The following is an 18,043-nucleotide window of genomic DNA, read 5'->3' on the forward strand; positions in this document are numbered from 1 at the left end:
TTAAATCAGCTCCTAAGGTTGCAGTACTTAATTTTCACCATAATATTTTTAGTATTCTTTCTAGATGACATTTAGATTAGCATCACTTTGGTCACTGTCCCGCAGTGACAAGGCAATCAAACAGCTCTGATGATTGCAAGTTGCGTCAATGTTCCTTGGATCCCTTTATTATTGGGATTGGAAATTTTTCTCATTTACATTATTATTTAACATTTCTTGAATGCCAGTGCTGCTCTTCACATATGGCCTGTGTAGAAAGTACATTGTATCAGCAATTAACAAATCCATAATGCCAACCGCCCCAATCCAAAGTAAGCTGCATAGATTAATGAGTCTGCAAGCAGATGTAAGAGAGCATGGGTTCTAGAAATCTTTGAAAACGTGTCCCAGGATTCTTTTGGGAGATGTATCTGGAGCCAAGGTGCTGCTTCTGTGCAGAGACTATTTGATCTCTGTGTGTTAGATCTGAGTTACTGAGTAATCTGATGGAACTCATTTTCCTCCTCTGTGAGTCCACCAGTTCCCCTAAATTAGTGAGTAATTTCATCCACCTGGTTTCCCAAGGCAGAACCATGGGCGTTGTCCTAGACTCCTACTTCTCCCTCAGCACATCACAAGGATTCAGTTGCTCCTCGATACCCTTCAGTATCTCTCAAGCCTGTCCAATCCTTCTCTTCAGTGCCACTAACAGAGTTAAGGTGTCTATCTTCTCTTCCCTGGACTATGGCATTTGCTTTGTTGACCATGTCCTTGCCTCTGTGCTGGTCCCTCAATCCCAATCCATGATTTCTTTCATTTCCTTTTCATGAGTGCCTTCCTGGAAGTAAATCAGTCATTTTTGCACATGTAAATGTTTCTCTTTCACTCCAGTCTCACCTTTCTCCTCATTCTCTCTCTCTCTCCTTTCTCTTCCTTCCTTCCTTTCACCTCTGTCACATATGCACACTCCTTAAGATATGATATCTAGAGCTTTTTAACTCTCCATCCCCAAAAGATAGAGAGACAGGACTGTGTAGCAAGGATAGTTTGGTTTGACCGATCTCTGAATATAGTACTTGAGTGGCAGGCAAGCATGGATGGGGGATGACAGTGGCCCCCACATTCTTGGCATAATGTTACACACTCACATTAGACATTAGTGTACTTGGAGACATGTGGCTGGTTGGCCTCTCAGCTTCAAGCAGGTGCTTGGCCTTGCATGTATAACTGAGTCATACTCCTTAAATTCTAAAAAAGCAGCTTCACCTAATAGGAAGTACTTGTAAGAGGGGGGTGGAGGAGGGGAATCAAGCACATTTCAAGTAAAAGTCTGTATCCCAAGGAGGAATTCTCTTTAGATCTTATATTCAAACTTTTAACCCATGTGAGTCCATTCCTAAAGGAAATTTGCCCCGTAAAAACAGTAGCTTTTCCAACTCAGACATATAATAAATGTGCTGAATTATCCCATCAAAGCAACCTTTCTGGCCCATAGCAAATCATCAAGTAACATACATTTCCTTTCTAAGATTTCAACATGTGTCATCCATTGAATTCACTGGGGTAAAAACATGTTTTCCAGGGTGGGTGTGATACCAAAAAGCCACACATTTTACTGGCCTAACCACTCAGAAGTCTATATCTAAGGAGTTAAGGGTAGAATCTAAAGCCTAATTGTCTATGTTTGTCTAGAAACAAACAAAAAAACCCCATCTCTTCTCTTATTCCTCAAAGAGAAAAATCTATGTAGTACCAATTTTGGAAAGTAGTCCTTCTGTGGGAAAAGAAATACATGCTTTCCAGCCGTGCATGCATTTTATATGATTTCTGTAATCACCTCTTGGGTTCTCCATTCAGCACCTGGACCGAGCCTGAACCACTTTGACTAGTGTCCCTTTTATTGATTGCATCCATATTCTTTGAGATTTGTTCAGTAGGGAGACACTTCAATCACTCCCATCTTTGTAGGGAGCAAAGATACCTTCTAATATTGTTGAGTTTTGTTACATGAAAAACAGAAAACAAGTCAAAGAAGACCTCACTGATATATTTGTGCCCTCTCCAAGCCTCTTTATCAAATTAATAATAGCCAACCTCAAGAAGCTTCAATGCCCATTTGTAAGGTTGTAGAAATTGCTTGTTGTTGCTTCCTATCTTAGTCTTTGTGAAACAAACACTTTGATATATTTGTTTTAGCAGCGTGCCTGAGCCCCGGGGCATTAGGGCATAATTAGAAAAGGGGTTTGGGCTGGAGGGAGAGGAGAGGAAAGGGAAAGGCTGGGCTTTCATAATGAAGCAGTGACTATTGGATGTGAAAGTCCTAATTACACTGTATAATTAAGCTACAGATTATACAAGTCATCCAGATGAGCAAGCAGGGTTGTCTCCTTTTGAGACAATAATGCTTTGGTGTTATCTTGAATTTATAGTTATTAGCCACTTGAAAGAGACAAAGGAAAATATTCCACTCTAGGATTAAATTCAAAGGTATCACTCTAAAAGTTGTAAGGATAAAGAATTGCTAGGAGAAGTCCGTTTTAAAAAGAGAGAGAGGTTAAGAGAGTGTGTTTGGCCTAAATGTTCTATTTAGGGAGCATTGCTAGAACATCTACTAAGATAGTCTGTCCCACTCTGGCCCTTTAAGCTCTCGTGTTTCTGGGCTGGAACAATTTAGTAGCAAGTAGGATTCAGTTATCATGCTTGTTTAAGGACATTTTCAGGGATCCATAATGCGGTCTGCAGGCATGCATCCATTTGGAGAGAGAGAATATATCATGTTTACGGTGCCTGCACCAGCATATGTGGACATTTGCATTTGGAGAGAAAGTATATTCCCACTTCAGCTGGAGTTTTACCCCTTGTTGGTAGTGATTGGAGCTTAAAGCTGGCTGTATGCAGAGAAGTGGACCAGACACACTTCCCTCTTTTGAATCCATACATTTTTCTCTCACACCTGGGTTCTACACTTGATCACTAAATAGATGCAGTATCAGAACACATCCATCACTGTGAGCTTTGAATTAATTTAGTAACCGGACTTCTTTGACAAGATACCTAACCTTCCAAACAAGGGCTCCGTGTCCCGGCTTTCAACATAGTGTGGAGAACTGTGCTAGCAGGGTAACAAAACGTCAGGAATCTGTGCCCACCTGGGTGTGTAAGGACAATTTAATGACCTGAGGAGATAATTTCACTTTCACAAAGCACACTGCTGCTTGGTTTCTTTGACTAGATTATTCACACTTAATTTCAAATATCAAAATAAAAATCTTTCACATTAAAAGCACAGTACTTAATTACATTAGATCATTCCTATAATAGACATTAATTAATAAGCTGTAGCTCACAAGCATTTGAGGAATGGGAGAACAATCTGTGTAACTAGTAACTTAAAGGATGGGCAGCTGGGTTATGGTAGTTTCAGTCTGACAAAAAAAAAAAAAGGAAAGACACAACTCTAGATAAATTATTATTTGTGACATGGCTCAAGATGGGAGAGTGTGAGGAGAGTGAAGGTGACAGAACTGGTGCTGACCACGGTGACAAGGACTTGAAGAGCAGCCGACGTGACATCTTTCCTATCGTGCTGCCGAAAATGTCAACTTTGTGAAGGATAGTGAGAAAATGGTTTGCCGAAAACTTGAAAGGTGGATTCGGGAGATGCCTGCTGTGTCAGATGTGATATAGTCTGTTGTGGCTGGAGAGACCCACTTCTGGTGGCAGTGGTGGCCTGCAGGTGGGAGAGCTTCCAGTCTCTGATGGGGCTCCAAAAATGACTGCACTTGACCTGCATATTGTCTCAAATTTGCAGGATCATGATATACAAGAAGTGAATTGTTAGCCAGTGTGCAGTTAGTGGAACCAGAGACCCAGGACCACATCTCCGTGGTGTGTGCATGTGTGTGTGATTCTAAAGCTAGGTTCATAGGCATCAAACGCATATCCCCTCCTTCTCCTAAAAAGGAGGAGATATGTGCTTTATGAACTCACATCAGTTTAGTATAAGTAACAAAAACAAAGTCTGGATCATCTAAGTTTTGGGGGGGTGGTGTTGGGAGCATCAAAGAAAGGAAGAGGAAAGCTGGAGCTACAGAAAAGTAGGAAACAGGATGAAAGCAATAGTTCTCAACCCTTAATAACACATTACAATAACCTGGGGAGCTTTAAAAGCCACAATGTCTAGGCCCCACTGCAGAACAAATTGAATTGAGAGCTTGAGGATGAGACCTCTCAAGCTCTCACATGGTTCTAAAGTACCACCAAAGATTAAGAACTACTGACCTGTGAAGACAGTCTGTTTGGTCAGGACACAGCTCCTAGAGAGAGCAAATTCTACCAGTTTCTTCTATCTTTGCATTATTTACTCAACATAAAGATTCCAGAAAAGTGTGTCAAGTTGTCTAAGCTTAGGTCATAGTCCAGCTTAGATGCACAGTGGCCATAAAAGGCAGGAAGTGGCTTATAGGAAGGCTGTCAGTATAAAAAGCAGGAAAACAGGATCCAAATTTACCCTTCCCCCTGAGTACCCACAGTGCAGCCAAAGTCATTCCTCCAAAGGACGTTCGGGTTTTGTTAAGGAGTGACAGAGGATGCTAAAAAGCCAAAAAACAAGAGGGCAGAAAATGCACCATTCAGGACACAGGAGGATAGGGAGGTGGTCAGGGCTCCTAAACATGTGTTCTAAATAAAGACACATCTCAGCCTGGGATTTACTAGCTAAGAATTTAAAATCCAACTTTATCCCTCTTCTCTCATTTTTCTCTCTTCTCTCATCAAACATACCCTTTTGGCAACTAAAAGAGCCACCCACCAAATATTTTCTTGCTCTAAAGCAGAGGTTCTCAAAGTGTGGTCCCCGAAACGGCAGCATCAGAGAACTTGTTAGAAATGCAAATTCTCAGGGCACCTGGGTGGTTCAGTCGGTTGCACAGCAGGCTCTTGATTTTGGCTTGAGTTGTGACCTCATGGTCATGGTCGTGGTATCCGGCCCTGGGTTGGGCTCTGCGATCGGCAAGGAGTCTGCTTAGATTGTCTTCTCTCTCTCTCTCTCTCTCTCTCTCTCTCTCTCTCTCTCTCTCCCCCCCCCCCCTCTGCCCCTCCTCCCCCTGGGCCCTTGTGCTCTCTCTCTTTCTAAAATAAATAAATAAATCTTTTTTAAAAATACAAATTCTCAGCCCCATCCTTCAGGTAATTCTGAAGCATGCTTGGGGTTGAGGTCTATCTCTCCAGGAAAATAATTTTATTGCTTCTTTGAGAACAGTGTTCCCCAAAATATTGAGCCAAGATTTTTAGTTAGTAGCTCCATAGGAATCTAAGCCTGTATAATTAACATTAACAAATTATAGGGGTCAACAGAAAAGAAATTTATATTTGACAGAATTCTCAAAAATAATTGAAACTAAACCAAAGAAAAAAGGATATTTTAACCTTTCAACTGATACAGTTACAACCTGTGATCTTTGATAAATTGTATAATTCCTGCATGTCTCCTCCTCAGTTTGTAAAATAACATTCTCTATGCCTTGTATCATTTCAGAGCAATTTTGGCTGCTGCAAACAAATTTGCATTCAATGTCAAAATCATGACTTTTTGATCACCTATTTTTTTAAGATTTTATTTATTCATTCATGAGAGATACAGAGAGAGGCAGAGACATAGGCTGAAGGAGAAGCAGACTCCCCACAGGGAGCCCAATGTGGGACTCGATCCCAGGATGCCAGGATCCTGGGATCACGCCCTGAGCCAAAGGCAGAGGCTCAACCATGAGTACCCCGGTGCCCCTGGTCACCTATTTCTGTTGATGAATTCTGTGCTGCTTACCTTCCAGACATAAAGTTAGTTTCATTTATTTTAAGAGAAAACCATTCACACTGACATAGGAGATTAAGAAGCAAACTTAAGAAAAGATTAAAATAATTTTTAGTCGTTCACATTTTTTGAATAGTGAAATTAGTAGTGTTCAGAAGGGAGTTGAAGGAAAGATTGTCAGGGAAATGGAAGTGGCTCATATCTCAAGTAACTACAAATGTGAATCATCAGAAGAAAAGGTAAAGAAATGTAACCAAATTTCATGTTTGTCATCATACCCATTGTAGAGGGGATTAACTGAGAAGACCAGGTACACACTAAATGATTGGTTCTTATCATCTCAAACACAAATCTAAAAGTTACTTTCTTTTTTTTTTTAAGTTACCTTCTAATTATCTAATAATTGCCTTAGGAGGCTTGTTGAGTGAAGAATGGATAATTTTCATCAGGGAGGTTTATCTCTTAGTAATAGCCACACATGTCTCTGGGCTGCCCATGTGAAATGGTTTCCATGATTTTTCCTCTCATCTGTAAACCCCTCTGATTTGTAAATTATCTATTTTTAAAGATTTTTCATTAAATATTTATTGTTTATTTATTTATTTATTTTGAGAGACAAAGAGAAGGAGTGCATGTGTGCAAGCAATGGGAAAGGCAGAGGAAGAGAAGAATCTGAAGCAGACTCTGCTGAGCGTGAGCCTGACATGGGGCTCAATCCCAGGACCCTGAGGCCATGACCCAAGTTAAGACCAAGAGTCGGTCACTCAACTGAGCCACTCAAGCGCCCTTGATTTGTAAATTACATTTTATAGCATTTTTCTCTGGGCTAGTTCTCCAATGAGAAGCAAAATGCTTAAAATGGCTTCCATTTTCCCAAACCGAGTACGTGCCAATTGTATAAATGTGTTCAGTGCATTAGTGAGCTGTGTTTTGTGTAAACAAAGTCTAAATCTAGAAACCACACCTAAAGAAAGTTGTAGATTATGATAAAAACATGAGAAGTTTACCACAAAAAAAGGTCACATGTATTTTGTGGAGGCCAATGAATTCATCCTGAGACTTAAATACAGATTCATTGTCATTTCATGGTAAAAAACTGTTTTTAAATAAACTTTGTGAATTAACATTTAGGATTTTTCCAGAAAATATGAAAATAAAGGCATATTTGTGGATTCTAACAGCTTACCTGATATTTACCACTTGGTCTTCTTTCTTCCTTTGAGTTCAGGGGAGTGTGAAGAAATGGATTTTATAGAATTTTACTGCTTAGGGGTATTTTTTATAATGTGGGGGAGGGGAAGTTTTCTTGTTCCCTCCCCCCTCCCCCCAAGTAGGGCATTTTTAGTATCTAAAAAGAAGGGAAGCTGACCAATTAACCCCTAACAGGAGGTGCATTGCTATCATTTGCCAAGTCTTTTGTGCAGTCAGACTGGTCTAGTATACAGGATTTTCCCAACTTATGCTGGATCCTTGAGAAGGCCTATAAATAAGACCATTTGTTTGGTCTCAAGATGACTTGCATTTGCAAACTGAAGAATGTTCCAATAGAAGTTTCATGGTGACACACCAATCTGCAAACTGGCTCAGCCAGTAGTCAAAACAAGTCACTACAGGATCTGGGAAGCTGAAGTCTTTGAATGGGTCAGATTATCCTACGTCTAATTTGGCACAGATAAATTTGGGCTATAAATATGCAGCTTCCCTTTGTATTTTCAACTTGAATGGTCCAAAGCAAATAGGAAAAATGCGTGTGAACCTAATGATGATTTAGAAATATGAGAATACTGTGATTAAACTGAAATTCATTTGCTTTTGCTAAGGTCCTTCTTTTTATTAAAATAATCAACAGTTTATTAGCATTGAAAGCATCATATGTGGTTTGTTCTCTTTTTTTCCCAGCTTTATTGAGGCATTAACATATACTATGTATCAGTTTAAGGTATACCATGTGATGATTTGATACACATATATACTGTGAAATGATTATTATGACAAGGTTAATTAACACCTACCTCTCCTCACAAAATTACCATTTTTTTTGTGTGGGTGATAACATTTAAAATCTGCTCTCTTAACAACTTTGAAGTATATAAATACAGTAATGTTCATTGTAGTCACCACGCTGTGCATTACTCATCTTATAGCTGAGAGTTTGTACCCTTTAGTCAGAAACTCCCTATTTCCCCCACCCCTCAGGCTTGGAAACTACCATTCTACCCTCTATTCTTATGGCAACAACTTTTTTAGATTCGACCTGTAAGTGAGAACATAGACTATTTGTCTTTCTCTGTCTGACTTATTTCACTTAGCATAATGCCCTCAAGTTCCATATATATATATGTATATATATGTGTATATATATGTTTGTGTGTTTGTATATATATATATACACACACATATATATGGATCCTTGTATATGTATATAAACATACATATATATGTATATATGTGTGTGTGTACATATATACGTATATCCATATATATCCATATATATATATATATACTCACATTCATTTTGTTTATCCATTCCTCTGTCAATGGACACTTAGGTTGTTTCCACATCTTGGCTGTTGTAAATAATGTTGCAATGAACATAGGGGTGCAGATATATCTTCAAAACAGTGATTTCCTTTCCTTCCTTCCTATATACTCAGATGTGGAATTACTAGATCATGTGATAGTTCTATTTTTGACTGAGGAGCCTTCATACTATTCTCCACAGTGCCTGCACCAGTTTGCATTCCCACCAACAGTGCGCAAAGGTTTCCCTTCTCTCCACATCCTCACCAATGTTTGTTGCCTTTTTGATACTAGCCATTCTGACAGGTGTGAGGTGGTATCTCATAGTGGTTTTGATTTGTATTTTCCTGATGCTTAGTGATGTTTTTACATCTCTTTTGGCCATCTATAGGTCTTCTTCAGAAAAATGTCTATTCAAATCCTCTGCCCATTTTTTAATGGTTTGGCTATGGAGTTTTATGACTTCTATTTTTCTGTTATCTATTTTTAGATAGATGGTTTGCAAACATATTCTCCCATTCTATAGGTTGCCTTTTCATTTTGCTGTGCAGAAGCTTTTTAGTTTGATGTAGTCCCATGTGTCTCTTTTTGCTTTTGTTGCTTGTACTTTTAGTGTTATATCAAAAAAAAAAGTCATTGCCAAAGCCAATGTCAAAGAGCTTTTCCCCTGTATTTTCTTCTAGGATTTTTACAGTTTCAGGGCTTATCTTTAATCCATTTTGAGCTCATTTTTAAATAAGAGTCCAATTTCATTCTTTTGCATGTGAATATCCAGTTTTCCCCAACACCATTTATTGAAGAGGCTATTCTTCCCCTTTGTGTATCTTTGGCTCCCCTGTCAAAAAAATTAGTTGACCATATATGCAAGGGTTTATTTCTGGGTTGTCAGTTCTGTTCTCTTTGCCTCTGTGTCTGTTTTCATGCCAGTACCATATAACTTTGATTACTATAGCTTTGTAATGAAGTTTAAAATCAGTAATTGTGATGTGTCCAACTTCATTCTTTCTCAGGATTACTTTGACTATTTGGGTCTTCGGTGGTTCCATATAAATTTTAGGTTTGTTTTTTCTTTTCTATTTCTGTAAAAATTGCCATTGAAAATTTGATGGGGATAACATTGAATCTCTAGGTAACTTGTGGTAGTCTGGACATTTTAAAGATATTAATTCTTCCAATCCATGAATACAGGGTATCTTTCCACTGATTTGTGTTTTCTTTAATTTCTTGCATCAATGTCTTCTCCTTTAACAATGTTTTGTAATTTGTTTCCTCAGTTAATACACAAATGCTTAAGTTAATAAGAACATCTATAATTGTAAGCTGGAAATTGAGTCACGTAAGAACATTTAGCACTGAGAAAGACAGACATTTACAAGGCACCTGGTTTTCATAGAAGTTTGTGTGCATTATTCAGGAGCTCCAAACCTAAGTGCTTACAAGAGAGATAGGTACCGCAAATTAGAGATGTGGACAGGTGAGTGCCTGCCCCACCAGAGGAAGAAGCTGTTACTTGGCACTCACCAATTAATGCCAGTTGTTCCAAATTTTTAAAAGAATTGTGTTATAAAACTCTCCTAACTTTGAAAATGCTGGTAAATAGTTCAAAATCTTAAATTGTGAGCCAAACAAAAGGTCTAGAAACTGGGCCTTATAGCCACCAGTTTGTACATTTTTACCATTTCACAATAAATGAGCCAAACAGTAACCCCCAACATACCCCATCCCCCCTTAGTAGTCAGCACTGAAAAGCAGGACTTCTCCTAAGGTCACATTGATCATGGTAGTTGTTCTTCTAAAATGGACAGTTTCCTCCTGCTAGAGATTTGATTTGATGGTGTCAGCATATGAGGTTCCCGTCACTTCATGACATGTCTTCTTTTAGGCCTGATGGAATTGGAACTGTGACTGTTGAAGAGAAGGAACGTTTTGAAGAAATCAAAGAGAGACTCCGAGTTCTGCTGGAAAATCAGATTACACATTTTAGGTAAGGATCTGGGGCTGAGAGGTTTATTAGGATGGTGACACTGAGAAGCAGCAAATAAAGAGCTTGATTTTCTAAAACTGTGAACCTATTAGAGACACACTGGAGATTAAGAAATAACTAAATGGAAATGGAAACCAGTAGGACAGGGTTCCACAGCAGCCAGGAGACTTTGCAATCTTAAGTGCATTTTATTTCCACTGAAAGGACAGAGCCCTTCTTGTGCAAGCTGACCCTGGTCAGCAGTCTATTCTTTTTTTTTTTTTTTTAAGATTTTATTTATTTATTTGACAGAGAGAGAGCATGAGCAAGGAGAGCTGCCAAAGGAAAAGGTGAAGCAGGCTCCACATGAGCAGGGAGCACAATGCCAGACTCAATCCCAGGACCCTAAGATCAGGATCTGAGCCAAAGGCAGATGCTTCACCGACTGAGCCACCCAAGTGTCCCATCAGTCTATTATTTTAAAATCTATTACAGGGTGCCTGGGTGGCTCAGTCAGTGAAGCATCTGCCTTTGGCTCAGATCCTGATCTCAGGGTCCTGGGATCAAGTCTGGCATCGGGCTCCCTGCTCTGTGTGGAGCCTGCTTCTCCCTCTACCCCTCCCCTTGCTTGTGCTCTCTCTCACTCACTCTGTCTTTCTCTCTCTCAAATAAATAAAATCTTAAAAAAAAAATCTATTACAAAGTTGAAGGTGAAGTTTCTTCAAGGTCCCTAAATCAGTGAAAAATCCTAGGAATCAGATCACATGGACAGAGAAGGAAGGCAATGGTACCCACACGAGAATCCCCACTTTCTCCCTTACTTCAGGAAAGGATTAGCTGTCTATGAAGGGAAAGAAAGAAGCTTAGATCAGCCTTGGCAGACTGACTCTTCCCCATACACATGCAAGACAGCAAGCAAGTCCAAGGCTTCATCCTTGAGCACATAGCCCACTGCTCCCTTGCAGCAAATCAGGCATTTGTAATGCAGCACTGGTGGTTCTGAATTAAAGGTCCTGAGATAGTAATTCAAAAATAGTAAGAACATTTACAATAATGTAATAAATAATTCATTTTTATTAAACATTTCCTATGGGTCAAGATATAGGACCAGAGGCTAGTTAGGCATTAACTCATTTTTTTGTGCCCAGAACAACTTAGCAAGGTAGTTATTATAACTCTCATTAAATAAAAAGTAAGCCAAGGCTGAGAGAGGGAAGGACTTGCACCAGACCACCCAGCCCAACACCTGCATAGGTCATAGTCTGAGTTTAGGTAGCTTCTGCTGGTCTCTTTGTACCATGAGAACAGTGTCTCGAAGGGTCCGTGACAGCCTGAAATAGTCAACGGAACTCTTAGGAGTCCACAACATAGTTCCATCTGTACCTTCAAAATCCTCCTAAACAAATTTTTATTGATTGCACACCATATACAAGAGATATTGCCAATAACAATTAAAAACCACAGTCAAGGAAGGATACTTAGCAAAAGCATGAATTTGCTCGAAATACAGTCTTTCGTTTCCTGTAGTGGTCCTTTGGAGACTTGAGTGTGTTTGGATTTCACCCTGTTTCAACTAATATTTTTTTTTATTGCTGGTCCCTAAAATCATATAGAAGGTCACATGTGAGCTAACAAATGGTTTTCCTTCACAATAGAAATCTAAACAGAGCCTTATGTCATCACTCTAAATATTCTTTTCTGCTGCAGACATTTGCAGAGTCTCTCTTTAGTCATTATTCACACATACACATATATACATTATATACACACATATATGGTGTGAATTCAGATTAACATAACACAACGTGACAAAATAAAAAGCATTTTCTGTTCCTCAGAAAGAGTTGCTATAGGAATCAAATTGCAGCATATTTCATGCTAAAATGTAATATATTTGGGCAACCTGAAGAATTTTCTCTTTTTTAGGTATTGCTTTCCATTTGGTCGACCTGAAGGTGCTTTAAAAGCTACTTTATCACTCTTGGAAAGGGTAAGAATGAAAGTAAAAGGCAGATTACATATATACAGACATGAATATGATCGTAAAGAAATATTGTGGTTGAATGACCTAGTTTGTCATTTTTCAAGGCTTCGTTTACCATTCATCAAATACCAGAATAAATGTGAGGAAACTGCCAAAATTCTAGATATTTTATCTCCAGACTCCCAAATAGTTAGCATATATTGAAGATATGTTCCTGGCCCTTCCTCGATTCATAGATGGGCTTTGCCATCCTAACTGTGCTTTACAGTTCTGTGTTTTCTTTTTAACGATGGCTCTCAATCAATACTAAGTCAAAAAGGAGGCATTCACAACTCATTTTAAACTCAAGCTCTTTAAGAAATAAAATGAGTAACACATTTGTTTGAACCATCATAATAATCTTTTTTTTTTCCACCTTAAGGTTTTGATGAAAGATATTGTGACCCCCGTACCACAAGAGGAGGTAAAAACAGTCATCCGGAAATGTCTAGAGCAGGCTGCTTTAGTCAACTATTCCCGGCTATCAGAATATGCTAAAATCGAAGGTAAGGCTCCCTTCTGCCCCCAGTTTTTTATTTAAATTTTGGTATGGCTCCCTGGGGAAGAGTCTGTCTTTTCTAACGGGCACCAGAAAACAGTGGTCCATCTGAGTATGTTAAATTGAAACTTGAAAGCACTTGAAATGTGAAAGCTTCCTTGGCTGTGGCCAAATAAATGAATTAAGAACAGGGGCTCCAGGGAACAGTCTTTGTAGGGGAAGAATACTGAATATAGGATGTTATCAGATAACTAAGGTCCTTCTGAGAGTCTGTGTTGGCATTAAGTTTGCTCTGTGACTAATGTTTTCCTATGAAAGAGTTCTGTAGGATTGTTACCTTCTCTAAATAGAGGAAAACAAAGCACTTTGTTGTCCACTGTTGATAGCTTTGGAGGTAGAACAAGCATGGAATGAAACAACATCAAGATTTTGCTTAACTCTTTCTTGCCCCTTGAAAGTATCTTGTCTTTTGGTAACATTTCAACCTCGATGGCAGGTTAGTGTCCAGCTATCTCTGATGGCTCCTGGTTTGCTTTAGATCTCATTCATTCTTGTTGCTCCAGACCTAGGATGGTTGTTACCACTGCCCTCTCAAGTTTTAGGGAAGCAGGCACTGATGACCAAGTAATCACCCAAAAGGCACTTTGAGTAAACTCTACTTGAGAAGATATGGTTCTTTGGGACCTATTCATTTGCAAAGGTATTAATCACTTTTCATTGTTACCCTGTTGGCTGCTATAGGGTGATTTGAAAACCACACCCAACTTGACCAGTGGTGTAAGTGTATAAATGTGGAAGTTCTGTGTGCAAAACTCAATGTGTCCGCATTCTGGAATCTGATGTTCTCTCACATGTGAAACACCTGACTAAAACCAGCAAATGCCCATTGTCTGCCTTCAGGACTTGACTGGGGGGAAAAAAAAAGGCTTAACCAACCACCAAAACCCTATCACTTACCCTGCCGAAGTCCTTGTTTCCTTAGAGAATTAGGTTAAGATCATGTCAAATCGCAGTGTTCTGTACATTACATGTCCTCCCTCTCTCAATTTTGTCTGTCTGACAATGCAAATTGTGTACCAGTGGTAATGAATTCATTGCTATGCACCCAGGGAGAAACACTTAAGAATTGGGCACTAAAAGGATGTTTATCAACTCTTGACTTGGTAATGAGTGACAAAAATAGAGGAACAAGAAGATCATTAAAGGGCTGTTAGCAAATAATTGTTCTAGCATTTACCTTCCCAGGACATAATGATTGGTTGTATTTGGTAAAGTCAACCAGGTACCTACCTAATAATTCTAGGCAAGGCCAGAGATGGGATGGGATCAAGAAACGTTCGGTTGCCATGGCTGCTGCCTCGTAGGCCTTGGTCTAGCTATTACTAGTCTTTTGGTAAGATCTGCTCTCTTCTTTCAGATAAATATATCCAAAAACAAACTTTAAGATCTGTAAGTAAAAATGCATTCATTTCCAAAGTAGATCAGCTGATCTGTAATTTCCTTTTGTGCCTCAATTCTTCTTGGTTGTGTTAATTATCTTTTGCACTGTGACTTTTAGGTCTGGGGATTCTTTGAAGAAACCAATCTTTTTTTTTCCAACTCTCTTTTCAGAGAAGTACCTCATTCCACACTACCTGCTCTCTTCCGCTTCTCTCCTTCCTTGTCCGTGATTGGCTCAGCCACTTTTTGACGTTACCTCTGCAAAAGTGGCTGTGACACCAATTTCAAAGCATGCTGGGATTGTTAATTCAGACAACCCAACATCCTCTGGCTGCATGTATCAGGTTTTCTTTCATGAACATAGTCCACCGTAGGCTGAGACAGTGCAGCTTTGAAGATATTACTACCAAACAACTTTCTTTTACAAGGTTCCGATCCTATGCTCAGAAAAGAAATCTTACATTTTCACATTTGAGCCCCTCTGTGAGCACTAACAGCTTAGTCCCCTGAGAATTTTGGAAAGAAGTTGTAGTGATATTGCTGGAGACTATGTTTATGAAGAAATACCTCAAGAGCCTTAGATACTAAAGTCTGAAATCCTTAGTATCTTGGAGCCTTAAATCAATGAAATTCTGTTTCCCTCTACTCATGATGTTTTTGGTCATTGTACTCTTGCAAACAATTCTAAAGAGACGTGTAAAATCATGGTCACAATCTCTCTCGTGACTCACGGCATGCTGAATGGTTAATCCAGTAGATCTCCAATTTTGAAACTCCTTTTTCTTTTATCCTGTGTTTATCCCAAAATACTCTGTGGCTATTTTCCTTTGAGCTAATGTAACGTATTCCTCTAACCTATGACCTTTAACCTCTTTACCTCTGACCTAAGCCTCTTGCATGCCCAAATCCTCTTTTATAGGGAAAAAGAGAGAAATGTATGAGCATCCTGTCTTCTGCTTGGCCTCCCAAGTGATGGATTTAACCATTCGTGAGTACCTACCACCTCCTCGCCATGCTGTCTTCACTCTTTCTGTTTTCATTATTTCAAGAAAATCCAGATCCAAACCAACTCACTCTCCTTGCTTCAAGTTTTTTAGCATTGGCTTGTCTGTTGATTCTGTCTGTGAAACCCAGTGTGAGAAGTCCAGTCACTTTTTATCAGCCTAAAACAGGTTAGACAATTAAGCCATTTGTTTGTGATAAACTCAGATTTGTCCGTAAGTTTTTCAGTTCTTCTCTGTCTGTGACCTGAATGCATTTTTACTTTGCTTGTGTGTAACCCCAATTTGTAAAGTGCTTGTCACTGGTACACAATCAAAAGGTAGCCGCTAGGCCGGGAGCAATGCGTTAGGTGTCAGATAAAGGACAGTGGGGGCAAAATCATGCCTTCTTTTCCATGTTTAAGATGTCAAATTATTTTGGGTGTATGATCACACAAGGTGGTCCATTCTCTATAAAAACTAGATCTTATATGCCTCCTGTCTGTTCTCTTTCAAGCTGGGAAGCTTTTCCTTGTTCTCTCTGGAGATTTTGACTTGTCCTTGTCCTATAAGCTCTGGCTAGAACATATGACTTAATTGTCACTTGGAGAGTTCGTGTATGTTTCATAGCTTGATTTCACATTAAACTTAATTTTACTAATTTTCTATTTGTGCAGCATTTTCCACCTCTGTGAAGGAGCCTTTTTTTGCTGGCCCCCACACTTCGGGGCGGTGGGAACCCAAGGGCAACCTTTTCCTTCCAATATCATGTATCACACATAAGTGGGGGGCATTTTGGTCCATTTGCTCATTAATCCTGCATATGTGTTCTTGTTTCTCTCTCTCTTCTCTCCTTGTTGTGCTCTCTCTTTCAAATAGAGAATCAAAAGGACGCAGGTGAACCAACTGTATTATGCATTATAAACTATCAGGACTGTTGAGTTATATTGAGTTTCTGTTTTTGTTTTTGTTTTTTAAGAGCTCCTTAACGTATGGACTCCCAAAGACTGATGTGGAGTTGCAATGATACTTAAGGAGTTAATTTGTGCTGTCTAACTATATCTCTTGCCCATTAGATGTTGACCTCGATAGAGCAGAATTTCTATAAAGGCATAAGCTTTGAAGGAACAGAATTCTGGTTAGCTGCGGGGCTTCATTTCATCTTTGGTTTCAGTATTCGGTGATTTGGCCTCATGTGCTTAAAAAAAAAGAAAGTTACTGAACCAAACTACTCTTTCTCTTTGTTTTTCATTCCTTTTTTCTGTTTTCTGCCTACTGAGAAGTTTGTGTTCTTTGATGAATGTTTATCAGCCAAGACAGAGAGAAGTTGTGTCCATGTTGTTCTTGTATGTATCGTGTGATGAGACAGGATGCACGCAAAGGATGGCTAAGCAGGGGCTGTTGCTGGAAGTTTCATGAGAGGAAAGATCTTAGAGAATTCTCTGGCTTTGGAAATTTTCTTCTTGTTTGGTCCCCAAACTTCTGAGCATATTTTGAGGAAAGCTTTAATGTGAAACTTTAATAAGTACATACTATTGATCATTGTTTTTTTAAGTCAAAAAAATCCTCAAAAGATAATTATCATTTTATCAAAGTTAAACATATTTCATTTAATCAAAGTTAAATGCATTTCAGATCAATTCAGAAAGCAGTTTTGTGCACATGCCGAGCATCAAGCTAGCAATTGGTATTGGAAGACTCACAAACCTATGTTCAAAACACGTGAGCCTTTCTCCCCCTGAAAGAGAAGGTATGCATTCATCCATCCATCCATCCATCCATCCATTCATCCATTCATTCATTTATTCATTCACTCATTAGACAAGTGCTTAGTGGGAGCCTACCATATGCCAGGTACAGTTGTGAAAGTCAAGGACTAGTAAACAAGAAGGAAATAGCTGTTAACCTAATGGAGCATCTATACAAATGGGTGTATGAGTGTAAATTCCAAATTCAGTACCTAGCAACACCAATTCATAGAGTGATGTGTAAGAGTGCATTATCAGAAAACTATGGAAGTTTTCACTAGGGCAGTGAGCTAGAATGCATCTTGAAAGATAAATCAGAATCAATGAAAGGGAGCTGGGATTGGAAAGTGGAAGGGCATCCAAGATAGAATAATATGTGCAAATGCATAAAACTGTATAGCTAATAAAAATAGGTAATTCTTTTAAAAAAAAAAAAAAGTCAATTCATATTCAATGTGTATTATGTGCCCGGTATGACTATAAGGGCTTTTTATGTATTAATTCATTTAATTCTCAAAAACTCTTATGAGATAGATACTACTATTATTCCCATTTTAGAGATGAGCAATCCGAAGCACAGGCTAAATAACACACTCCTAGAAGATTAAGTGATAGAGCCAGAATCTGAGCCCAGACAGAGGCCACACTCTTAAGTACTCTGTAATTCAATGTGATTACAAGACAAGGTATAACAATGGCAGTAATGGGTGCTAATGTTGGCAATGTACGTAGGAGGCAAGATCTCATATATACCTTAATAACAGGGTTCAGACTGTATCTCATGGTCTAGAGGTTCTTAACCTGGAATCTATGCCAGTGTTTGCATGCATATAGATTTTTACAAGGGAAAAACTCCACAGGTCTCACTTCCAAAGGTGAAGGCTTTTTAAGTAAGGGAGCAGCTTAGTAATTTGCACTCCAGAAAAATCATACTGTCCATACTATGATAGACAGAATGGACTGGGTGGCAGGAAGAGTGTAAAACTAGACCTAAAAGGTTAAGGTCAAAGCAGAGATGGGTTTGAAGCTTGGGATGTCCAAGGCCTCTTCAAGGCAAAGCAGACCTAAACTACAATCATCAT

General features: G+C 39.0%; 1 protein-coding gene across 10 annotated transcripts in view; it reads left to right on the forward strand.

Moving 5' to 3' along the window:
- CADPS (calcium dependent secretion activator) overlaps positions 1-18,043 on the forward strand; it is a 459,608-nt gene that overhangs the window by 329,913 nt on the left and 111,652 nt on the right. For 4 of the 10 annotated variants that reach the window (XM_077858238.1, XM_077858239.1, XM_077858232.1 and 1 more), the window contains exons 14-18: positions 10,191-10,292; positions 12,198-12,261; positions 12,677-12,800; positions 15,153-15,221; positions 16,093-16,110. In XM_077858238.1, coding sequence (XP_077714364.1) covers positions 10,191-10,292; positions 12,198-12,261; positions 12,677-12,800; positions 15,153-15,221; positions 16,093-16,110 — 377 coding nt within the window. The remainder of the gene's footprint in view (positions 1-10,190; positions 10,293-12,197; positions 12,262-12,676; positions 12,801-15,152; positions 15,222-16,092; positions 16,111-18,043) is intronic. The other 6 variants (XM_077858240.1, XM_077858234.1, XM_077858236.1 and 3 more) reach the window with 2 other exon arrangements.

This window comes from Canis aureus, chromosome 19 (genome assembly GCF_053574225.1).
Source record: "Canis aureus isolate CA01 chromosome 19, VMU_Caureus_v.1.0, whole genome shotgun sequence".
Taxonomy (NCBI): Eukaryota; Metazoa; Chordata; class Mammalia; order Carnivora; family Canidae; genus Canis; species Canis aureus.